The sequence below is a fragment of the Sinocyclocheilus rhinocerous genome, unplaced genomic scaffold, assembly GCF_001515625.1.
Source record: "Sinocyclocheilus rhinocerous isolate Xijiao unplaced genomic scaffold, SAMN03320098_v1.1 scaffold1156, whole genome shotgun sequence".
Taxonomy (NCBI): Eukaryota; Metazoa; Chordata; class Actinopteri; order Cypriniformes; family Cyprinidae; genus Sinocyclocheilus; species Sinocyclocheilus rhinocerous.
In genome coordinates this window covers 1,066,136-1,092,056 of record NW_015630041.1, presented here as the reverse complement: position 1 = coordinate 1,092,056, position 25,921 = coordinate 1,066,136, and the positions used below count along the sequence as shown (strand labels likewise).

At 39.3% G+C, this 25,921-nt stretch overlaps 1 protein-coding gene across 4 annotated transcripts in view; it reads left to right on the top strand.

Annotated features, from left to right (window-relative positions):
• Positions 1-257: 257 nt before the first annotated feature.
• LOC107739870 (mitogen-activated protein kinase kinase kinase 4-like) overlaps positions 258-25,921 on the top strand; it is a 36,621-nt gene continuing 10,957 nt past the window's right edge. For 2 of the 4 annotated variants that reach the window (XM_016552090.1, XM_016552094.1), the window contains exons 1-17: positions 258-723; positions 12,998-13,173; positions 13,974-15,289; positions 16,544-16,801; positions 17,819-17,971; positions 18,337-18,494; positions 18,701-18,817; positions 19,603-19,702; positions 19,782-19,865; positions 19,961-20,230; positions 21,026-21,175; positions 21,555-21,716; positions 22,652-22,785; positions 23,440-23,518; positions 23,601-23,679; positions 23,846-23,945; positions 24,295-24,423. In XM_016552090.1, coding sequence (XP_016407576.1) covers positions 701-723; positions 12,998-13,173; positions 13,974-15,289; positions 16,544-16,801; positions 17,819-17,971; positions 18,337-18,494; positions 18,701-18,817; positions 19,603-19,702; positions 19,782-19,865; positions 19,961-20,230; positions 21,026-21,175; positions 21,555-21,716; positions 22,652-22,785; positions 23,440-23,518; positions 23,601-23,679; positions 23,846-23,945; positions 24,295-24,423 — 3,488 coding nt within the window. In that variant the 5' untranslated portion in view covers positions 258-700. The remainder of the gene's footprint in view (positions 724-12,997; positions 13,174-13,973; positions 15,290-16,543; positions 16,802-17,818; positions 17,972-18,336; positions 18,495-18,700; positions 18,818-19,602; positions 19,703-19,781; positions 19,866-19,960; positions 20,231-21,025; positions 21,176-21,554; positions 21,717-22,651; positions 22,786-23,439; positions 23,519-23,600; positions 23,680-23,845; positions 23,946-24,294; positions 24,424-25,921) is intronic. The other 2 variants (XM_016552092.1, XM_016552093.1) reach the window with 2 other exon arrangements.

Below are 25,921 nucleotides of genomic sequence, written 5' to 3'. Positions count from 1 at the left end.
AAGTCTACCCTTGTTAATTCTTTTAAGAAAAAGAATGAATCCAAGAAAAATCATGTCAGATATTTTTCCACCTTTAATGTGATATTGAAACCAACAGAATTCATATAATAAACAAAGAGAACCTTAGAAAATAATACAAATATGAAATTAAAGTAAAAATGCTTTTTATTATAAAATATTAGAATTATAATAATTGTTATTACAACTGAAAACAGAACATAGTTGTTACTATTACTAGAATTTTTCCAACATGCGTACAGAAGAGCTACAGTTACGAAAGAAACATGCCCTTTATGAAATTGCATCATTATTTTAAGTGATGTGCAGAAAGCATTCGTGCGCCCCTATGTCCGAAAAACGCACGTCAAATCTGGCAGATGGATCTTTTGTAAGGGCTTTTTTTTCTGCAGTTCCTGGGTGCGTCTGAACGGGGCGGCCGTGATCCGGTCTGTCGCAGCGGGTCTGGTGTACTGCACGAGCTGCCGTAGAGTGTGTCACTCCCTCATCAGCGGCTCGCTGGAAATATGGCGTCAGTGCACACACGGGCGAGCCTCAACTCTGCAGACGGATAGAGATAGAAAGTGTGCACCGGGACTCGTATCACACACCAGTCTTTGCAAAGTCGACCCCTCTTTTCCTGGACATGTTCTGATTCATGCACGGGTGAACGGAGAGCCATCCCGTCGATTCGGCCCCGGTTATGGAGCCTCCGGATGAGACCAGGTAAAGGAAGTGCATCAGAACCAGTGCGTGTGTATTTGAGTCTGTGTGTCTGTATGCATATGTGTGTGTGATCACGCAACTACACAGCCGGGATTCAGGACACGCTGCCAAATAGTGCACCCATTGAGACCGTATTGGGCGTGACTAGCGCGCATGCGCTTCAACCCGCTAGTGTTGGGAAGTCCGAGTCGTTTCGGCGAATCGTTCGCTTCAACAGAATTCAGATTCAGCAGTCATTTATGGCATTGCATATTTCATGCTTTAGAAATCACCGTTTATAACGCTTATTTATATAGTTTTATTAATAAGGGTGTTTATTTATTTATAATTTAATGTCTGTTCAGTTTGTTGCAGCCATGATTTAGCTCATTAAAAACTAAAATTTAAACTGATAGACGTTCTTCACATTTGATAAAATGCTATTTATTGAAACTTTTTATGTGCGCTGATCGAACTAGAAAAAAATAATTGTTAACATTTCTGCTATTAAACTTACTTTTATTTTGCCATATCCACCACATCCTTGGTTCATTCAAATTGGTTAAATCAAAGACTATAGACAAAGGGACTTTGGTTGAATGCATCTCATTATGAATCATCTCACTTGTTATTTCTTGATTCCTTACGAATAAAAAAGCATCTATCTTCGGTTCAAGTAATTGGTTCACCCAAAAATGTTGTCCTCATGTATTCACCCTTAAGTTGTTCGAAACTTGCATGAGTTTATTTCTTTAGTGGAACACAAAAATATTTTGAAACTGTTGGTAGCCAACATAGTATGAAAAATTAAATGGGAACCAGAACTGTTTGGTTACCAACATTTTTCAGAATATTTTCTTTTGTGTTCAGCAGAAGAAATTAATTCATACAGGTCTGGAAGAACTTGACGGATAATAAATGATGACAGAATTTTCATTTTTTGGGTGGACTGTCCGTTTAATGAGTTGACTTGAACCGCTCTGGCCGATTCAGTCCAGTTCTCAACAGTTGTAAGCAGTTCAACCAGTTCTTTGAAAAGAACCGACTCACTAGAATGATTCATTCACGAATCAGGCATCGCTGCAACTCGCTTCCTGCCACAAAGTGATCCCGCTTTGCAGCTTCAACACTAAGCAGAATTTCACATTAAAGTTGCAAACTTTTTGTACAAGAACTAAAAACAGCTACCGCAAAGCAAGCGTATGCACGATTACATCCGTTTCTGTGGGGAAAACTCAGTGTTGATGGAAACAAGCCGACCTGTGGGAAAGGTAAAGAGATTGTGCCTCTATGTGCAAGATCATTGTACTCGGCTAGCGCGCGAGTTATGTGTGGTGTCCCTCTCTCTTTCACTTGCTGCAGTGTGCCTTTTAAAGTTTCAGGAATGTGTACCATTTCAGTGTATTGTTGCATGGACAGACCACCGGTTATATCCGGTTTCGATCTCGGCGTTCGATTATAGATTTTGAGATTGTCGGTTCAATGTTCAAGTTTGTTTGCATCATTCCTCGAGTGCAATTTGAGTGGCAGAGAACCCTAAAAAACAACACACACTACGAGTAAAGATGGACATTGATCCGATAGCCGGTGTGAAACAACAGTCGTGATTGAATATATAATATCCAGCCGGTGTTGTGCCGAATTCTGCACCCCTGCCAGATTATACTTTTATTTTGCCATATCCACCACATCCTTGGTTCATTCAAATTGGTTAAATCAAAGACTATAGACAAAGGGACTTTGGTTGAATGCATCTCATTATGAATCATCTCACTTGTTATTTCTTGATTCCTTACGAATAAAAAAGCATCTATCTTCGGTTCAAGTAATTGGTTCACCCAAAAATGTTGTCCTCATGTATTCACCCTTAAGTTGTTCGAAACTTGCATGAGTTTATTTCTTTAGTGGAACACAAAAATATTTTGAAACTGTTGGTAGCCAACATAGTATGAAAAATTAAATGGGAACCAGAACTGTTTGGTTACCAACATTTTTCAGAATATTTTCTTTTGTGTTCAGCAGAAGAAATTAATTCATACAGGTCTGGAAGAACTTGACGGATAATAAATGATGACAGAATTTTCATTTTTTGGGTGGACTGTCCGTTTAATGAGTTGACTTGAACCGCTCTGGCCGATTCAGTCCAGTTCTCAACAGTTGTAAGCAGTTCAACCAGTTCTTTGAAAAGAACCGACTCACTAGAATGATTCATTCACGAATCAGGCATCGCTGCAACTCGCTTCCTGCCACAAAGTGATCCCGCTTTGCAGCTTCAACACTAAGCAGAATTTCACATTAAAGTTGCAAACTTTTTGTACAAGAACTAAAAACAGCTACCGCAAAGCAAGCGTATGCACGATTACATCCGTTTCTGTGGGGAAAACTCAGTGTTGATGGAAACAAGCCGACCTGTGGGAAAGGTAAAGAGATTGTGCCTCTATGTGCAAGATCATTGTACTCGGCTAGCGCGCGAGTTATGTGTGGTGTCCCTCTCTCTTTCACTTGCTGCAGTGTGCCTTTTAAAGTTTCAGGAATGTGTACCATTTCAGTGTATTGTTGCATGGACAGACCACCGGTTATATCCGGTTTCGATCTCGGCGTTCGATTATAGATTTTGAGATTGTCGGTTCAATGTTCAAGTTTGTTTGCATCATTCCTCGAGTGCAATTTGAGTGGCAGAGAACCCTAAAAAACAACACACACTACGAGTAAAGATGGACATTGATCCGATAGCCGGTGTGAAACAACAGTCGTGATTGAATATATAATATCCAGCCGGTGTTGTGCCGAATTCTGCACCCCTGCCAGATTATGCACCCCCTCGTTGAAGTCGCTACTTGATTGCCTAATCCCAACCCCACCTCTAATCCTAACCCCTCCCCCACACCTACTCCTAAACCTACCAATACTAGGGGGTGCATAATCTGGCAGGGTGCAAATTTCGGCACTACACCGGTCCATCAAGAGTCCTATGAGTCAGATTGACACACTCCCTCAGAGAGTTGAGGAAATGTTTGATTGCTATTCCCAGAAATCACCCGCTGCGCTCTAACTGAGCCGGAATTCTTGTATTTGACGTGCAACATGTAGTTTCTGAGTGTTGTAATCGGTGAATTTAGTTGTTTGTGATGTTTTTTTTATTTATTCACTGATGTTTGGAGTTCTTTTGAGACCTATATACACTGTTTAGCTTGTTCTGGCATTTTATTTTGCCCCATATCTCTTGTTGGCCTGAGTCCACATGCCTTTTTTTTTGCAGTGCATTATTGCTGTCATAAATGGTGTGTCCTCCTGCATTTGAGTCTTTCTGTTTAAGATCAGGTTCAGAAAGTGTTGTTTTACTCACTGCCATGTGCACAAGGTTTTAGCTGATAAGCCCAGTGGAATGTTTTGTTTTCATAGTTTTGTCTCTTATGACCCCACGCAACGTCACCAAAAGAGTTTGCCCTGAATGCCTGGCGACAGCTTCTCAAGAATGCCTTGTTTTGTCTCTTTTCCTGCTATCCCCACCCTTCCTAGCAATTCTTCTTGATAAACCGCTTTCATTGGTAAGTGTTAAAGATAGAGATAACTTGTTTAGAATGCAATATCAGAGATTTGTTGTGCACTTTAATTTCTTTTTATTGTGCAGTTCATATGAACTGGGCCACTATGAGGTGAACTATAAAATCAGCTTGCATGGCATTTATTGGTTGATGATTGCTTCAAGTGTGTCAAGAATGCATTTCTTGGCCTTGTGTGGTGACTTAAGGTCAAGTCGAACACTTTGGAATATTTAGCACGTATTTTATTCAGTAATGGCATTGATTATTCTGCATGCAGCTATCAAGCAAGCAATTCTTCCGTATAGTTGTTTAACTTGCAGAACTGATGTTTTGACGTTTTACATCATTGTGTAGCATGCTGTAAATCCCCATCCCTGTTCATTTATGACCACAAGCATGCCTCAATTCCAGGATGTGTGCACTAAAAGAATTTTGACCTCACGTCCTGGAGGCACCCATGGCTGGATCTCATTAATTTATTTCTTTGCACAGTCCATGGTGCAGTGCTTCAGATTGTTTTCAGGCCCACGACTTATCTGACTTTATGAGAAACATCGTTTCTCCCTTACAGTCATAGTTACCAAGTAGATTCATTGTTTAAAGCATGTAAAACAAGTAAAACAAATGTTTTGGTCTGTTCAATTGTTTGTCATGAGACAATGATTTTTATCAGGACAAACTTTGCAGGACATGGTTTGTAAGATGGACCCAGATGGAACTGAATCTTTTATGGATTATTGTATATACAAAATATAAATAAGTTGAATTTTATTAAATGTCTGTGTTTATTGTATTGTTTGTATTTATGGAATTCTGAATCTTATCTGCCAAGCTTATCCGCTTGTGAAACCGATATGGTATAAACGTAAATACAATAATGAAATATAATCAAGGCATGCTTTTCATACTTTTTCACGAAACATATGCATAATTTTCATTCATATCTGCAAAAATAACGTAAAGCAATATTAAATAAACAGCAGTATACCTTATTTACTCATATGAAAGCATGCAAAATCACATGCTGTTATTTCATTAAGCGTTTTTGCATAAATTATGTGAACAAGTAGTTGCTTTGAATTGAATAATTTGAATGAACAGCTGATTCAGGAAAATTAATTGAATTAAAATTTAGAAAAGAGATGATATTGAATATATAGATGATGATATTTTTAAAATTAATTTGGCATTTGTGACATAAGGAGTTTGCACAAAATTGACCTACTAGCCAAATAAAAAGTGTTTGTTTTTTTCTCACTGTCAAAATAATATTGATAATGTATTAAATATTGGATATTCCAAACAGCCCTAGTAGTTCACACAGCTGTGCTCTGAAGCCACACATGATGCTTTTGTGGTTTATATGCATGTTTCTGATATTTCTATCCTCTATGTGGTATTTTGGTTGCAAGGTTAGTATTTTTGGTTTGTATGTTGGCCAAGCACCTGCATCTCTCTGCCCAGCAGAGCTTCAGCCCACTGTGTCTTCTGTTTGACGTGTCTTCAGGAAGGAAGTGCCGAGATGTAACACAGATCATCCCAAAGCGATCACTTGTCTAGCTACTCCCAAAACAGTCTTTAGTTTCTCATGTAATACCTTCCATTATGCTTTCAATTGTCCGAAGAGGGTGTGCACTAGGGGTGGAGGTTAGAATAGTGGCTTATGTTGAGATTTCAATGCAGAGGTATCGGCTAGGCAAGGTTGGTGGATTTTCATTGGTCCCTCATGCAACACTCACTCCATTTTGCTCCGCATGCTCATGTCTTAATGTCACCCACCCACACACACACACACACAAACGCACACATAAGTCATTCTGCCTTGCGGCCTCAAATGGTCATTATGTGGACTCAGGAAATTATATTGTACAAATCTGTGGCATAGTGATGGGAAATAGAGCAAAGGAAGTAGCTTGTTTTAAAATGAGAGGAAGTCGGCTTTAGCATTCCTGGAACTCGATTTTCATAATGTGACTTTGTGCTATTATCCACTTCATTCATCCACGACCAACATCAGTCACTCCATGCATAAGATGTATAGTCTACAATTATAGCAATGAATCATAGATCTAATTTGTGCCTATAGAGATCTTATTTAAGAGGCCAACCTTTAACTTAACAAGCACCATTACTTTTATCCAGTTTGAGTCATGCAATTATAGAAAATGTGTTTTCTTGCAGAATGCAGATACATTCTTAGCATGGAAGTGCGTGTTCGTTGTGATATGGAAGATGCAAATCAATAAGACCGAAACCTCAAAGTGCTGCACTTGTGCTGCTTTCACAATAAGGAAAATGTGCAGGAATGAAAGAGTCATTCTGGATCTTGATAGGCTTGGTAATACAGTTTAGTAATGGCCTGAGTGCAGTGCTTTTGACTGTGTGCAGTAGGGCATAATTCTGACAGGCCATGGAAACCAGTTTACATTTGCACATTTCTAGATACTTTTATCCAAAGTAGCTTACAGTGAATTCAATTTACATTTATGAATATTCACACTAGTGTTGTCACGGTACCAAAATGTAGCGGTCGGTAACTCTGGTGTAATTTGAACGGGAGCTGGCGGTCTAACAATATCCCGTTCCCGACGTCCATTTAGAACAGCATATCTGCGCTTTATTCTTATTGACCACCGGTACAGTTTGCGCTGAGGACTGTTATGCACGCGCTGCACGCATGCTTTCAGCATCATGCCTTTTATTTGCGGGGTCTATGCGCAGCATGTGCATAACGATGCTCAGAGCAGGCTGTACCGGTGGTAAATATACGGCCCTCAGACAGAACAGGCAGGTTGTCGATGAGTGACAGAGCAGAATAAGGATGGAGCTCGGTACCACCGGTACTTAAAAAAAACCTGGTACCGTAACGTTTTCATTTTTTTAGTACCGACTTGGTACCGAAGTACCGGGTCTTTTGACAACACTAATTCACACAATAACTATTTTGAAAATGATAAAAAGCTCTTATGTGTAATTTCTGCAATAAAACACCAGCACCAAACAGAACTGCAAATAAGGTTGATTTTAAACAGTGTTTTCTTCTCATTAAGGCTGCTCAAACAAACGGCTCACAATTTTATTTGGTGCTGCTTATGATGCAGAAGTTACACACCTGACCTTTTAATTTTCTTTGTAGGCTCAGAACCACATATGCAAAAATCCAAACCAGAATCATTACACTTCACATCTATGAGGAAATATTGAATATTAATTGCATGATGACATGAGCTCAGAGAAAAACACTCAAGGGAACATCACAGGCCAGTCTCTGGATTTTGTTTCCAGTGCTTGTGGGAAAAGGTCATATGGATGTAAGTTTGGTGCTTGGGCTGCAGCTAACAACTATTTTAATAATCAATTAATCTGTTAGATTTTTGTGATGTAATTGCTATTATGATTTTTTTTGTAATTGCATTGTTTTGTAAATACACACTGCCATTTAAAGGTTTTCAGTCAGTGAGCTTTTTTTAAATTAAATAAATTAATGCTTTTATTCAGCAAGCACACATTAAATTGATCAAAAGTAGGGCTGTAGCTATTGATTATTTTAGTAATCGAGTATTCTACAGATTATTCCATCGATTAATCGAGTAATCGGATAAGAAGTAATTTTTCTTTATTAAAGAGCAATACTAAATATACAAGAGATAATAAGATAGATCTCTCAAAATAAACAACTAATTTGTTTTCTTTTTAGAAAAATTAACATTTTTATTGCTGAAATTGCATACATTAATAATCGTGAAAACTAAACCTATTTAATTGCCAAATTGCATTCAAAATGCAAATACAATTATATCATTAAAAAAATTTAATAAATAAAAATACAAAAATCAATTTCACATTACTTTAAAAAAGGTAAACAGTACAAACTAAAACTAAGGCATAAATCAAAATAATAGTAATAAAAATAATAATAATACTTGCACAGAGACGCAAAACAGTGCTGTGGCTGTGTTTGGAATTTTTTTGTTGGCAAAATAAAGCAAAAACAGGCAATATAGTGTCTAAAACGTAAGTCTCATAATATTACCTTCTTGTTTATTGAACTGTTGAATAAAATCACATTTGTAATCATGCTGATTTTAGAGGTGAAAACTGGCACTCGTGTGATATTGACTAACTTTGTTTCTGTGGTATTTTTATGCACAATGGCGTTTAGTCTTTCACAAAACATAGCTAACGTAGGGGACATTATAACTACCCACCATATTGATTTACGGTCTTAAATATGTTAAGCGCTTTTTTTTTTAAAGGCTGGTCCCAGTTTTTATACATTTTTATACATGTGCGTCAGTAATAATGGTCCGTGGGGAAACACAGTTACTCGAGGTATTCGAGGAATCGTTTCAGCCCTAAAAATAACAGTAAAGACATAATGTTACAAAATATTTCTTTTTTCAAATAAATGCTGTGTGCGTCTCTGTCTTGTGTCAGTGGTGACTGATAGTGCCCAATCAGGTGGTCATGTAACTTGCAGGGCCTCAATCAATCAGCCAGTGGCTCAGCACGGATGTTGTCCGCTGTTAGAGAAGGAAGTGTGTGAATGTGTGTGTGCACATGCCAGCGGTAACAAAACATTGCTCGCAAGGCCTTATGTCAAAGTTACGTGGTTCAAAGATTGCGGCGTGGCTTACTATTTTTGTTTTGTCTGTGACATGATGTTCTTTTAGATTTTGACCACGACCGTGAACATCCTTTGAAAAACGATTCCATTTATTTTCATTCTCTCCCTATATTCATTACAAGTCCATGTTTCTTCTGAAAAGCTACGTTGGATTTAAATTTTTCCACTGAAGGGAAAAATATCAAATACATTTCCTTCTTATCTGCTTGTCAACCTCCTTATTTGCCAGGGTGAATCTTAAGAAAACTGTCAAGAAATGTCCAGGTCATATTTTGCCCCAAAATCAAAAGAAAGAAAATGTTTTGTGTTTGAATATTTTAAAAAATGTAATTTATTCCTGTGATTGCAAAGCTGAATTTTCAGCCTGATTTCAGTTACAAAATCCTTCAGAAATCACTCTAATATGTTTGTTTGGTGCTCAGGAAACATTTCTTATTATTATCATTAGGGCTGAATTAATAAAAGTGCGACTAATAGTCGACTAATGCTTAAAATTAACGATTACTAGTCGACCAGAAAAATCTTTAGTCGAGGGCAGCCCTAGTTGTGCTGCTTAAAGGTAGGGTGGGTGATTTCGGAGAGGTTAGCTATTGATAACCGTGATAACTTTGGTCACTATAACCGTGATATGAAATTTTCATACCGTTACATCCCTAACGCTGGTATTGACCTGCAGTGTTAACATGTCACATTTTAGTATCGTGTGGGTGGGTACTTTTAGTATCGGAGGTGGTGCTATTTAAGTGAGCTGTACCATGCAGTGGAAAAGCGCCAGAAAGTGAGCCGTGCCATTCTGTGCAGTGGAAAAGCGCCAAAGCGAGCTATACCGTGTCGTACTATGTAGTGGAAAATCGCCATAGGATCCCCCCCTCCCTGCAAATCACTCTCCAAAGCCACGCCGCATCCAAAACACATGAACACGCACAGGTAGACTAGGGTTGTGACGGTGAGGAAATTTTCCCACTGGTTAATCGAAAAAATCAAACCGACGGTGGGGGTCGGTGACGCGGTGGGCAAGTGACGTAACCGGTGTTGCGGCTTAACACCGGTATCACCGTCAACACCGTCTATCGCGGCAAGCCTAAGGTAGACCAGAGGCTAACCAGCAACAGGGTTGAATGCAGCACTGTCAGATTACATCATGTCTCATTCACCGGTGAGAAAACATTACAGAACAAAGCGCATAATATTACAATAATAACACTTTCCATTCTCACTCGGTCTGCAATGGCGTAACGGAACGTGCTGATGACGTATCATATCTGCGCGGAAAGGGTGCTCGGAAGTATGCAAATACATATGTTGACAGGCAGGTAGGACAGCCTAACGTAGCCCTCAGACCGAGGGATATGATTGGACGAACATTTTATGGTCCTACGCCTTCCACAGACGATATAAATACATATAAATACATTTAGACCAGTTAACTTAGTGATTGCTATAAGGATGTGAAGAGACTTTCAACCAGCGTAACAAAAAATCACCTACCCAGCCTTTAATATTTTTGTGGAAAGAGTAATAAATTTTTTTCAGCATTCTTTGATCAATAGAAAGTTTAAAAAAATAAAATGTATCTTAAACTTAGAATTTGTTTTTGATAAATTTAAAGCATACTTGCTGAATTGATTTTGGGGAGAAAATGTTTAACATTGCAAATTGAACTGCAAAGTCCTTATAAAGAGTTGTACACTTTATTTTGCACTTGATCGTGTTCATTTAGTGGGAAACTTTATGGGGCTCAGGACCATTTTTTTGAGTGCCCTCTGCCACGTCCAGTGAGCATGTTATAATATAGAGGATCTTAGTGGGCCCTATTCTGTCCTAATTCAGATTTTTGAATAAATACTTAAAAATGTCTGTTTAGCATATTGAGTATTGTCAGAAGTATTCAAAAACATTACGAATTTCAGCAATATCATTCATTCCTAATCCTATCACTGGCTGCAACCAGCCATTAGATGCTGAGACCATTTGGTCCACGTGTCGCTCGCACACAATGAAGCGCTGCAGGCTACAACAATGACTCCAGTGGCGGATGGGGTCAGAGTTCACTGGCCTCTCTTGACTGCAGCGAGGCAGATGTGGTCAGCTCTGTTTATGGCCCTCGTGAAAGGCTGTAACGTTCCATGTATAGTTTGTTCATGATAACCTTGGACGAGCTATTCAGTAGACTTGAGCTGCATATGCAGCCATAAATCAACAACTTGTGTTGCTTTTGTGCGTTATGGGGTTGCACTCAGCGCTGCCGTGGTGTTCCTGCAGGTTGGATGCCTTTCAGTGGGGTGATAGTACAGAGGCGGAATTCTTTAGACCTTTCCGCTCTAGTGCTCAAGCAGCGTTCAATGGAGATACGTCATGACAACCAAACAAACAGCCGGAGCCTGGGTGATTTCACCATTTCCTGTGTCATTCCTGAAGGGTTTGGTCACAGTTAGACTCTGCCCAGGGCTGCACCTTCAAACACAAACACTCTGTCACTCTCCCAGCAGTGCATATTTGCTCACAGAGAGAAAAAAGTAGAAGTTATGGAATCCTTCTTATTGCTTGTGTGGTCAAGTGTTTAGAATTCATGTCATTTAATCATGACTCATCATGTCATGCTGTGCTCATTATTGAAAAAAGACAGATCAGTTTGCATGCAGTGTGTTTAAGTGTAGGGCTGGGCTGCACGATTGATCGAAGTAGCTGAAAACGTGATATGGCTTAGCGCGATTATCAAATCACAAAATCTGCAGTTTAATTAAATAAATGTACGTGCTGCATGGCAATGTGGTGTTTTAAACACTAGCAGCTCATTATCTGGTGTTTTTTTTTTAGTGTTTCAAAACGGCTTGGATTGCAGAAAATGCTGCTCCTCATGAAGTCATCTCTGCATGTACTGTGAGTTTGGGTCGCTTATAATGTGCATTTGGGAACTATCTTCCCAAACTTATAATAAGAAGCACTTATAAACCAACTGTTGTCAACAAAAGAGAAGCTTTAAGGGCTCCTTGCTGTTTTCAACCAAGTCATTTTAAAATTTGTAAATATTAGTATTGTATTTATACAGTTTTACTTTCAAATAGATTAAATGATGATGATTATTATGATATTATTTTTTTATACAATTTTGTATTTTGTATTAAACCTGGAGCTTTAAAAAGCCATGCAATTGAAATTTTTATCAGAAAAGTCACAATAAAACTTGTGCAACCATACTAAATGGTGCCAAAATGTTGCTTTTTTAAGTGAGGTGAGTCAGCTAAATGTAAATGATGGGTCTTGGGGTGGTATCCATATGTTAAGTGGCGGCAGCGGTGGGGTGCAGGGTGTCGGGCTGGCTGTGTCTGAATGTTCTGGCACGTGGACCACAATACACTGCAGCAGGTGTCTGGGGGGACTTTTGGGCTGGCTGGTGACTCCCTAGGGGATTGTGGGTGAATTTATGTATGTGAGGGGCAGATGGATGATTCTGGTTTTACTCTGAGTGGTCTTTGTGAGTGGAAACACAGATTAACTCAACCAAAGTCTGACCCCACTGTGAAAGTGATCCCTTCCTCCATTGCCTGACAATGGCCCTGTATCAATATCATTTTCCTCCCACACACACAGACATGCACGTGTCCAAATACACCTACATACACAGTTTGTCTCAGCATGATGGCGAGATTTGCACCAGTTAGCAAATCAGTCCTTTTTTTGTTTGTTTCATTGTCTAAGGGATGAATTAACTCTTCCGATTTATAATCCTCTTAAAAACTGTAAGACCCTTATAATGCGCTTCTTGACCTTGCTGTGCATTTATTTTCTTAAATTCTTCCATTTTGATAACAGAAATGTGGTTTAGCTTTAAGTTTGCTCAAAGCTGCACTTTAGGTTCTGCTCCATACTCATATTTGAAAGTGAAAGTAAAAGTAAAAGTGATGTGTAGCCAAGTATGGTGTCCATACTCGAAATTTGTGCTCTGCATTTAACCCATCGTGGTATTAAAGGTGGAAGAAAGCGCTAGTCATTCATTCCCCCCACCTACAATCACTTCCGGTACCGAGACTCGAAACCCGCGACCTTTGGGTTTGCAGGTCTGACTCTCTAACCATTAGGCCACGACTGCCCCATATTTTGGATTGTTGTGATTTCTGTTCAGGCTCAAAGACTCGCCCAAAGATGTGCCCCAGCAGAACACAGAGGTGGATGAGTCTTGGGACGAGCCCAGCCAGGAAGAGGAGACACTCTACAGCACCTCCCCTCCCCGCACTCCTCGGCAGATGAAACGTATGTCCAACAAACACCAGAGAAACAGTCAGGGGTCAAAGGGCAAAGGTGAGAGCCCTTAACGTTGCAAATTTCTGAAACATATGGTGTTAGGGCCCCAGTGATGTCACAGCCATCATTCTGGAGTGACTTTCAAGCACTTAAGATCATGTTGAATGAAAATAAAGAAAACCGTTGTACCTCCAGCTCTGTGCACTGATATTTAATTATTAAGGGGAAAAAACAATTATTAAAAGAAGATTTCATTAAAGAGTAATAACTAGGGCTGCAACAACTATGCAAAATTAATAAAAAAATTGTTGTTTGGAAATATTTGCGTTTGTGAAATTGAGCAGAACCGGAGAATATTGACAATGTTGTGTCTAAAATGTAACACAATATTAACTTCTTGTTTATTTAAGTGTTGTATAAAATCAATATGACATTTGCAGTTCTTCTTCTGCTTGTGTGATTTTGCTAATTCATGTCATATGATGTAATGTAAGACAAAAACCCATCCAGGGGCATTTTTTTTGCCCTCATATCTTGAATTTTAGGGGCATATAACTGCATTCTAATAGGTTACATCACACAGTCAGTCATCGCCCTGCATATTCGTCGGCAACTACATGCAATGTAAGATGACGAACAGGTCTGGGCCAGGTACATTAAATGTGTTGTTAATTTTAACACGTTATTTTTAGTAATGTACTATTATATTGCTTGTATTTAATGCAAGAAGTATACTAAAGAAAAAAACAGACTTGGTATATTTAGAAGTATATTTAAGTACATCACAGGATATTTTTTTGTAACATCGTTGGAATAAACGGTCCTCTGTCACCAACCTTCATCTCTTTCATCAACAGAGAAGCTGTGTTCCTCCAGCCCGTTGTCTCAACGAGAACGTGAGGGAGCCAGATCAGTCGAACCTTCTGAAGAGCACAGCTACAAGCAGGAAAAGAAGCAGCGCTTCAACCAGCGCTCCAACCAGCGGGACAGCAAGAAGACATTCGAGGGCTCCTTCATGCTGGATCCGGTGTCCAAGACCAGTGCCATCGGCTCCAGAAACATGGATCCCCGCAAGCCCTACCTGAGCCTGGGCATGTTGCCCGTTCGCACCCACCGGCAGACCTCGCGCACAGACTGTCCGGCAGACCGCCTCAAATTCTTTGAGACTCTGCGGCTGCTGCTTAAGCTCACCTCCATGTCGTCCAAGAAGAAGGAGAAGGAGCAGCGAGGCCTGGAGAACACAGCCTTTATGGACCAGAACAATGAGGTCATCTGGTTGGAGTTGCAGGCCTGGCACGCCCGCCGTAGTGTCGTGGAGCAGGACCTGTACCTGTACACTGCCCGCCAAGCCATACCTGACATCATCAACGAGGTTCTGCACTTCAAAGTGGACTATAGCAGCCTAGCCGGACTTGAGAGCAGTGTCTCAGTTGAGGAGAGCAACTCCTGTCCAGGCGAAACCAACTGCAGGAATGATTCATTTAGCTTTAGCACCTGCTCCACGTCCTGGGGAGAGATCGACGCCGCTGCTCCTTTTTCTTCAGCGCTAGAGTGCCGGGAGCACCTGCAAAGGCAGCGGGTAGCTTTCGATCAGGTCAAGCGGGTCATGTCGCTGTTAGAGTCGGTGGAAGCTCTGTACCCATCTCTGCAAACCTTGCAGAAGGACTACGAAAAATATGCGGCTCGAGACTTCCAGGGCAGGGTGCAGGCGCTCTGCTTGTGGCTCAACATCACTCAGGACCTGAACCAGAAGCTGCGTGTGATGGGCACCGTGCTGGGCCTCAGGGACCTTTCCCGCATCGGCTGGCCCATCTTCGAGATCCCCTCGCCTCGCTGCTCCCGTGGCAGTGAGGACGATGAGGATGAGACAGAGTCTACCGCTACCTTCACTGCTGACAACGATGGGGAGGAAAGGACCTTGAGTGATGCGACCAGCGACGGGGAGCAGTCGCCCTGCCCCACGCCAAAGTTTTCACGCCTCCTGTCAGAGGAGGAGCTCCTCCCGAGGGACAACGAGACCTGCTACTTTCCCACCGCCATATACAGGCCGTTTGTGGATAAGGCACTTAAACAGATGGGACTGCGTAAACTGATCCTCAGACTGCACAAGCTGATGGACCGTTCACTGCAGAGGTCCAGAACTGCTCTGTTGAGTCACATGCCGGCTCAAGAGGTGAGAGAGCAACTGTGGAGCTTCTGAATGTTGGCAGGATGTTAGTTTGGTTGTGAACGTGTGGAATATCGGAGAAAATGGGAAAACATTCCTTTTGGCTTCATGACAACTTGGAAAGAATGAGAAGCTGAGAAGGTTTAGTTCACCCCAAAATGAGAATACTTTCATCATTACCTCGCCTTCATTTTGTTCCAGAACTATGACTTTTCTGCTTCTGTTGAGCACAAAAGGGGAACTGTACTGGTTGCTCTTTCATGCAGTTGCTATAAATGGGATCTAAATCTTAAAGCTCCAAAAGAGTCAAATAGTCCTCATGCAAATGATTCTCTTTACGTCCAGTGAACTGTTTATCTCCGCAAATGGGTAATTGAGTCGGTGAATTTGAGAACTAGATCAGTTAGATTGGTGAATGAATCATTCCACTAGTTTCGTGAACTGCATCAGCAGATTTGTAAAAAAAATCTGAAATTTTTAACTGTTTTGTGCACAAATTTAATCCACATCACTTTGAGCTGATTGACATAACGTTGCGATGTGACAGAAGTAACCGATCTTTTCTTCTTTATAGTGACATACATCCGAGTAAAACGAAAAGTAAAATGGAGACTTCAATTAATCAGTTGTTGATTGGATTTACGCAAATCTAAATGTGAGCTTGCGGTCGATTGTAAGAAATGGGTGGGGTTTATGCAAACTAAATGTTTTGAGAAGTCCAGCATGCATCACCAGAGAAAAGTTTGTCCTTTCATTAGAAGATTGATATTGATTAAACACATTTTAATTAAATGTTCCAAGGTCAAAAAATAAAACATATGCATGGATGAATCATTTACAAAAAGACCAAAAACACATTTAGAAAGTAGGGTGAATTTTCTTTTTTTGCCAACTTTACATTTAGGTATGTTAGGTGTGTTTATATAGCACAGAGGCCATGTAGAATTGTGCTATTTTGTGATTTTGGAGCTTGACAGTCCCATTTATTCATTTAGTTTGAGTATTTTAAAAGTAGCAGCTGTGTTCTGCCAAAAGAAAGTCGTATAAGTTTGGAACAACATGAGGGTGAAAAAATGATGACTGAAATTTCATGTGCAAGAACTCTTTCTTTTAAGGGATTTGTGTCAGTGTACTGTCTTTCATTCTTACTTACCAGTATTCCTGCAATATTTTGTGGTCAGTGTCTTCTGTTTTATGTTCATAACCAGAATCAAATACTGAATTTCAACGTCCATGTTCTCATTGCTCTGTTCCTGTTAGTTGTCAGCGGTCCCGGGTTATTCTTTGCAGCACTGTGACTACCTTCCAGAGCTATCTCGTCACGTGTCTGGCCAGGTGGAGGAGGAGGCGGAGTCAGGACGAGTATCGTGGAAGGAGCTGGTGGACATGGACCTGCCCTCATTCCAGCCGGCCTTCTTGGTGCTTTGCCGTGTGCTGCTAAATGTTATTCACGAGTGCCTTAAACTGCGCCTTGAGCAAAGGCCTGCAGGAGAACCGTCCCTGCTCAGCATCAAGCAGGTCATTACTTACATAAACTTACATGTTGAATATACACTGCTGTTCAGACTTTTGAGGGTTAAATGAATCAAAAGTGACAGTAAAGACTAAATCAATTGAGTTCTTTAAAACTTTCTATTCTTTAAATATTCTTATATTCATTAAAGAATAAAGTTATCCTATAAAAAATATTAAGCAAAAGAAATATTTCTTGCGAACCAAATCAGCATGTTAGAATAATTTCTGAAGGATCATGTGACACTGAAAACTGGAGTAATGATGCTGAAAATTCAGCTTTGCCTTCACAGCAATAAATTACAATAAAAAAATATTAAAATAGAAAAGATTTATTTTAAATTGCAATAAAATTTCACAATATTACACCTTTTATCTGTATTTTTTTAATATCATAGATGTATATATAAATTGATATTTCTTTTTATTTATTATTCATTGATGAAGCCAACATAAGAGCCTATCTTTAAAATTTCATCTTTATATTTGTGCATTGCTTTGTTGATTTCTTAGTTTAGAGACTAACTGGTAGTGCTTTTTATACATTTTATTTGGTAACACTTTATTTTAGGCTCTCTTAACTAGTTGCTTATTAGCATGCATATTACTAGAATATTAGCCATTTATTAGTACTAATTAAGCACATATTAATGCCTTATTCTACATGGCCTTATTCTACATGACCTTATTCTACATCCCTAATCCTACCCAATACCTAAACTTAACAACTACCTTACTAACTATTAATAAGCAGCAAATTAGGAATTTACTGAGGGAAAAGTCGTAGTTAATAGTGAATAAGTGTTCCCTATTCTAAAGTGTTACCTTTTATTTTATTGGTTGTTATGACGTAAGGCTGTTTTGAAATGTGATGCCTTATGGGGACATTGTGTTTGACTCTCTTCAAGACTCAGAAACTCATAAAAGCTGTTCACGCATTTAACATGACCAAATTAAATCCATGAAATGATTCCTAGAGACATCAAAAATGGCTGATTTGTGTATTTTGTGTGTGTATTGTAGTTGGTGCGTGAGTGTAAAGAGGTTCTTAAAGGAGGGCTCCTGATGAAACAGTACTACCAGTTCATGCTGCAAGGCGTCGTCACTGACCCCCAGGGTCTGCAGACTAACGCCAACATCGACGAGTTTGAGGAGGATCTGCACAAAATGCTAGAGGTGTGATTAGGACTGACTGCTGTCGTAATCTTATTTACAGTACAATTATTTAATCACTTTTTCATGACTGATTTGGGAGTGGTTTTCTGTGATGGCTGCTAATCTGTACCAGGGATTTTTGCCCAGCTCTGTGCTTTTATTGCTTTCTTTTTTGCATGTGATAAAATTCAGAAAAACTAAAGTCTAAATGGATGGCAGTCAAGAGATAAGTCAAAGTCAACTAAAAAAAAAAAAGGTTTATTTATTCAGCGGATAAAACATTTCCATCTTGTTCTTCTCCATCATGAACAACAGTGATCTTCACAAGCTTCATTTAGAAAAAAGTAAACAGACAATAAATGTCTTCTGTGTGTCTGTGCATGCAGGTGTACTTTGACTACATGCGCAGCTGGATCCAGATGTTGCAGCAGTTGCCTCAAGCCTCCCACAGCCTGAAGAACCTGCTGGAGGAGGAGTGGAATTTCACCAAAGTCATCACTCCATACATCCGGGGTGGAGAGGCCCAGTCTGGGAAACTCTTTTGGTTAGTCTTATACACTGTGCTCTAGCTGTACGGACTGAATGTTTTCTATGTACCATAGAAAAGCATTCTATGGTATTATATTTCATTGATGAAACAAAGAAGAAAAAAATATTGCATTGATCCTTGGGTTGGAATTCTGAAGTAAATCAACATCCATATCAAAGTAAAGTGCACAAAAAGCATCACTTCTTGTTTGTCTTTTCCAGTGATATTGCTGGCATGCTGCTAAAATCCACTGGAGACTTTCTGGACGCCGGCCTTCAGAAGAGTGGCAATGAGTTCTGGGAATGTGCGGATGACAGCACTGCCTCGGATGAAATCAGGTGTGTCTGAGACAACACGTAATGAGTAAGAATCAGTGCTAGACTTATCAAAGCCTGTTAAACATGTGTTCAGTGCCATGTCATCACATCTGTCCTATTCATTCTAACAAAAATGTTTTCTCATCTAAAATCTGTAGAACATTTTGGGTTATAGGGAGAATAGAATAGTGAATATATGGAATGAGATTAGAATCCAAATCTGTTTGGTGCTGTAAGTGTCAGACACAAATGTAGGTTTAATATCTATCTGAAAATAATAGTTTTATTCAGCAAGGACACTTTAAATTGATCAAAAGTGACAGTAAAGACATTTATAATGTTCCAAAAGATCTGTTTAAAATAAATGCTGTTTTTTAACTTTCTATTCATCAAAGATTCCTAAAAAGTATCAAGAATTCCACAATTTTAAGCAAAATAACTGATTTCAGCATTGATAACAAGAAATAGTTTCTTGAGCACCAACTAGCATATTAGAATGATGTCTGAAGGATTATGTGACACTGAAAACTGGAGAGTAATGGCTGCTAAAAAATTCACAGGAATAAATTGTATTTTAAAATATATTGAAATAGAAAACTGTTATTTTACATTGTTTTAATTTTTCACAATATTACTATTCACTATTCTACTGTAATATTTTTAAGCATAAGAGACATCCTAAAAAATCTTACCGACCCCAGACTTTTGTGTATATAAGTGTGTATATATATTTTTTATTTTCTCATGATAATACATTTCTATACTTTATTTAAAAGCATTTATCCCTATTTTTTCTCTCCCTGCAGACGTTCAGTGATTGAGACAAGTCGCTCACTCAAAGAGCTCTTCCATGAAGCCAGGGAGAGAGCATCTAAAGCATTGGGCTTTGCCAAGATGCTGCGCAAGGTGAGTTTACTTGGCACTGTTTGCACTGTGGTATGCCACTGTGATGGACTGTTTTAACATTCTTCTTTCTTCTACTCAGGATCTTGAGATTGCTGCAGAATTCAGGTTAACCACTGGAGTTCCCTCTCTCCTCCAAGCACTGAAGGCCAAAAATTATGTCAAAGTAATAAGACATTCTTCTATATTAATGATAGTCTGCTATAAACATATGCTATACATGTACTTAATAACTCTGTCATTATGTGTCCTTTTTCTTAGGTCCAAATCCCAGGTCTGGAGGAACTCCAGGTGTTCGTCCCTTGTGATCTGATGGAGCAGCGGCTGGTCATCTTGCAGTTGTTAAATGCAGCAGCTGGAAAGGACTGCTCGAAAGAGCCAGACGAAATCCCAGAAGATGAGGCCTATCTGCTGATGAGCAAGCATGGAGTCGGGGACTCGACCACCGATGGTGCCTGGACTGAGTGGGATGGCACTGTGCTCAAACTAGTGCCTCAGATGGAGACTGTGGACACATTACGGGCCATGAAGGTATGAAGTTACGCATATGATCTTCTCAGTTTAACCCTTCAGTGCTGTCAGTGGACAGAAGTCTCAAGGGTTTAATATCTACTGTTGCTTCCACAAAAAAGTAATTATACACTACAGGTTAAAAGTTTGGAGTAATTAAGATTAAGATTTAATGTTTTTGAAAGATGTCTTGTATTCTAACGAAGGCTGTATTTATTTGATCGAAAATATAGCAAAACAGTAATATTGTTAAATATTATTACAATTTAAAATAACTGTTGTCTTTTTCTTTTTTTATATTTTGAAATATAATTTATTTCACTTCTAAAAGTTTTGGATAAGATTAAAAAAAAGAAAATTATACTTTTATTTAGAAAGGACACAAACTTAATTCAAAATGACAGTGAATACTGAAATATAAAGCAGCAAAAACAGTTTACATCAATGATAATAACCATTATTAGTAACTGAGCTCCAGTAATAATTGAAAATATTTGAGAACCAAGTCAGCATATTAGAATGATTTCTGAAGGTTCATGTGACACTGAAGATTGGAGCAATGGCTGCTAAAAATTCAGCTTTGCCATCACATTAATTAAATACATTTTAAAATTTATTAAATTGAAATAGAAATTTTAGATTGTATTTTGTATATAAATGGCCCATTTTAATGTATTATTTTGTCTTTGAAGAAAAAAAAAAAGTGTTTTACAATTTTTAGGTCTGGAATAAATCTGTCTTTGGAAAAAATATCAAATAAAAATAAATTTTCTATATAATCATCACAGCTTCTAATATGTCATATATGATTCCTAGGTGGACAATCTGTTGCTGGTTGTGATGCAGTCGGCCCACCTGGTGACACAACGAAAAGCCTTCCAGCAGTCCATGGAAGAACTTCTCACCCTCAGCCGAGAGCAGACATCCAGCCAGCCGCTTATCGTCTCTGCCCTGGAACAGCTCAAGGTGATGCAGACCAAACCCAGAAAAACAAACTACATTTTATGCTCCCAATTTCTGTTTTCTGACATATCAGCTAATGTGTACTTGCTTGCTGACTGTCACAGTTTTTGGAGACCCACTTTCATATCACAACAAGCAGGGGTTTCAATGTGTGTCACTTAACACTGATGTAGCAAACAAATGGAGAACATGCACTTACATACAAATACACATGGAAATCCCGCGCTTAAGGAGCGCAGAGACTTTCGGTTTTGCTCCATAGACATGAGTTACATTATGTGATGATATGAAAACCCATAACGGTGCATCAGCAAACAGGATGTTTGCAAAGCAATTTTGGTTTTGGAGTTGCTCTTTTAAAGAACATTTTCTGTCGTTTCAGAATGAGGCTCTCCAGCTGTGCATCAAGATCAACACCGCGATCGACCGTGTGGATTATATGTTCACGTCAGAGTTTGAGGCTGAGGTGGAGGAGACGGAGAAAGCCACACTGCAGCAATATTACAGAGAGGCTATGATCCAGGGCTACAACTTTGCTTTTGAGGTCCGAGCCTATTGGGATTCTGTGTATATCAGTGTTTCTCAACCCTGGTCCTGGGCGCCCCCCAGCGCTGCACATTTTGTGTGTCTCCCTAATCAAACACACCTGATTCAACTCATTAGCTCATTAAAAGAAACTCCACGACCAGAAATGGGTGTGTCAGATAAGGGAGACATACAAAATGTGCAGTGTTGGGGGGCGCTCAGGACCAGGGTTGAGAAACATTGGTGTATATGATTGCTGCACAGCACCTTAAAGTCACCATAAAATCAAAATTGCACAGCAATTAGCAAACAACAATCCAACTGATCCAATCAGTTCCCTATGGACAAATCAAGTTCCATTTGATATTTTTTGACATTTCTTTGAATACTTCACAATAGGGAACAAAAGACAATCGCAATTTCTGTTTGGTGCCAACTTCATGTAGCTTAATAATCTATTAGACATAAAGGAGTGTGATATTTGTCCCATATCACTATCAGAAATGTCTCACTGTTTCCTTTCCCCTCTTTTTAAGGCTGTTAAAAAGAGCTAGTAATGACTGAGGTGGTGTAATCTAGTGATTAAACATCTAGATGGGTTTCCTGCTCCCTTGAATCTTATAAAAGACTAATTAGTAGTTGGCTAATAAGCCAAATTTTCATCAGTGCTGTTTTTATATCAATGTTTACATTAATTAGACATGTGAGCTAACAGCACAGAAGAGAGGGAAAATATGCACGTTCAAAACATCTTCAACAGGTGCAGAACTAACGTGGAAGTAAAAGGAAAATCCTCACACTTTTGAGCTATTTCCTTTATTTTCAAAATAAAACGGTAACGTTTCGATCAGAGATCTTTTATCAGGCCGTGCAGAGATTTTTCTTGTTTACTTTCAAGCTAACAACACGGGTTGACATATGAAGATTTTTCATTTGTTTTTTGCTCTCCTGCAGTACCATAAAGAGGTTGTGCGGCTGATGTCTGGAGAGTTCAGGCGGCGGATAGGGGAGCGCTACATCGCTTTTGCCCGCAAGTGGATGAACTTTGTCCTCACAAAGTGTGAAAGTGGAAGAGGCACTCGTCCAAGGTGAGTAAGCTCTGTTATAAAAACAAATAGGGTCTTATGCAGTGTACTTCCTCCATAGGCAGCTGCCTTCTAAGGCATCTTAACTTCAAAACTTCAAAAGTCAATGATTCGGAATGTGCCATATGGACGGCCACTCATACTCATGTACTTCTGGCATACAAGTAGCATTATCCCCTCTCAGTTGATTAAAATAAAGTTTGTTCTGATATAGAACAGTGTTCTAATAAGCATAGAAAACAGTACATAAACAAATTTTGAGTAAAGTTTTCAGTAGGTTCATGTTTTTTTTTTAAATTGATGCCGTCTTCATCTTAGACGGAATGCATCTTAGACTTGTTGCAATGCATTATGGGATTGCATTTTATGTAAAGGATACATGCAGTGCTAAAAAAAGTTGTCTGAGTACCCTGCATTATCATGCTGCCTACATTTTGGAGCAGCCTTCACTTTGGGAGCGTGTCTGTGTTGCCTTAACATGCTATCTCCGTAGGAAGCTCACTAGGTTTTGGAGCAGAGCCAGTGCTTCATCCTACAGAGATGCTAATGTTCAAAGAAAACGTTTCCAGCTTCTTTCTCAATAAATTATATTGCCACCTTGTTCTTTTAACATGCTTACAAATGTTATTTGAGGTTACATTTTTATTTAATCTCTAGGTGGGCGACGCAAGGCTTTGATTTTCTTCAAGCAATTGAGGCTGCGTTTATATCAGCCTTGCCAGAAGATGACTTTCTGGTGAGATATCCCATACCCTGTTGTTTTAATATCTGTTTTGGATTGCAATTGAGTTTATAGTTGTTAATCTTGTGTCTTGCAGAGTCTGCAGGCTCTGATGAATGAATGTATTGGGCATGTTATCGGCAAACCGCACAGTCCAGTCAGTAGTATGTACTTTGGTAAGTGTTCTCTTCCTCTGTGGTGTTTTAAGATCATTGTTTGTGCTCTTAGTTTATGTAATTTCCATAATTTTAAACATTTTTATTTTTTTTATTCACAAAAAAAATTAGGGCAATTTGTAACAGTTTAGCAGTAAATTGATAATGACATCTGATCTTCCATCAGGCCCACGAAACAGCCCTCGACCTGTCAAAGTCCCCCGTTGCCACAGCGACCCTCCAAACCCATGCATCTTCATCCCTTCATCTCATGCCGAGGCCTTCAGGTAGGTCATGTCCTGGGTCTTCACCAGTAGCACAGCTAGCACATCTAGTGGCATTAATAATGCTTGCGTATATGTACCTCCTATGCATGCCCTTGTGTTCTGTTTAAACTGGAGGAGGGTTTAATTAAATAAGTCACGCTGCTTTTAATGCTGTAGTTTATATTAATGCTTTAAACCACTATCTGTGCTGCAACACAAGCTTCATATGGGTGTGTGTTGTGTTTTGTGTTTGAATGCTGACATTAGAATGTGTATAAAGCTCTGCCTTATTTAATATTAAACACTTTCACACATGCACACATCATCCAAAGCAGAATGCTGAGGCCATCAGTCTGTTTTTCCACCACAGCTCTCGGAGTCTCCCGTGTGATCTGCGTACCCAGTTGTGTCCCCCAGGTCCCCGCCCCACCCCTCCATTACCCCCAGGGGAGCACGGCCACGCCACCAAATCCTCCGGCGGTGTGCCCAATGACACCAGGTAGTCAGGACCGCCCGTTTTCAACCCCAGACGGAGCTCTGCAACATTTTCAACATCCTAAGCATTGCATCCTTGTTAGAACGGCATCTCTCGTGGATTTTGGGGTTTATGAGTGAATTGGCAAAAATATGAAAAAATTATGAATGTTTTATGCCAACAACAGGATTATGGGTACCAGAAAAAGTGGAACATGCTGCACTTTCTGTAAAATGTTCTGTTTTCTCACCCAAGTCCACGAGAAAAGCATGCATTTTCTGAGTAATGCTGTTTTTACACAGGATGTTGTGAAATGAAAGGGGTCATATCATCAGGAATCAAATTTCCTTGAACTACTGAGAGGCACTGTGAAAACATGCTGTCACAACCTTTATAACAACAGCTCAGTACAAAAATATTTACTTTTGAAACCAAACTGCAAAAATAAGTTTTTGGATTTCTTACATCAGAAAGCCAAGATATTCAAATGATTACTTTTATGTGTCAACAATATCTATTGGGTAATCAGAACAATTACAGTGTTACATATCATACTCAAAATTAGAGGAACTGACAATAAGAGTAACGTTTGTTTTGCAAATGTGGGAATGTTCACTGAACCTTGTGCAGTATGTAGCAGGGTTATTATAGTTAACTAAAACCATAAAAAATGTTGTTAGTTGAAATAACAAGCATTGACTGAAATAAAATAAAATATAAAAACATTTCTCATTTTAATTTAGGTTAACTTGAACTAAAACTACAAAACAAATTAATGAAAACTATACAGACATTAAAAAAACTACTAAAAATGACAAAAACACAACAAAATTACTATAATTAAAATGAAAACAGAAAATATACAAATAAAAACTCAAATATTCCAAATATTAATAAAAACTATAATAGTATCTCAGTGATACTTAAAAAAAATCCTGGATGTAGCACCAAAGTCCCTTTAAGGCAAGTCATGTCACTCGGCGGCCATCTTTGAAACGCCTCTCGGGCATGCAAGTGCAGCTCCTATCTCTTTGAATGGGGAAACATCAAATTCTCCAAAACTGTTCGTCAAGCTTACGATTAAATTTCAGATTTGAAATCACCAATGAAATCTGACAACAGCTGTCTCATAAATGTTGTTTCTATAGCTCCAATAGCGTAAAAAAAAAAACAAGTGTATTTTGCAGGCTAGACCAGCCAATGCGCATGCGCAGTCCTAAGCGCACGTCTCCAGAATGCTACCTATTTCTATAGCAACCGGGACTTCTAACGGCAGCTGCAGTGACGCAATGACTTTACTGATTAGCGATTGGCTCTTTTGCTTAGAAGGCAGGGCATCCTTCAATAGAGCGGCCATATTAAAGGTGAGGTAAGGGATTTCTGGTAGCCAATGTTGACATTTGAAATCACCAAAACAAACACGCCCCTACCCCAAAAGGGTCTCGCCCCTATTTTGATAGCTCCGCCCCACACATACGTATGTAACCCAGGCAACGATTAGTTCTGTGAAACAAAGCAAAAC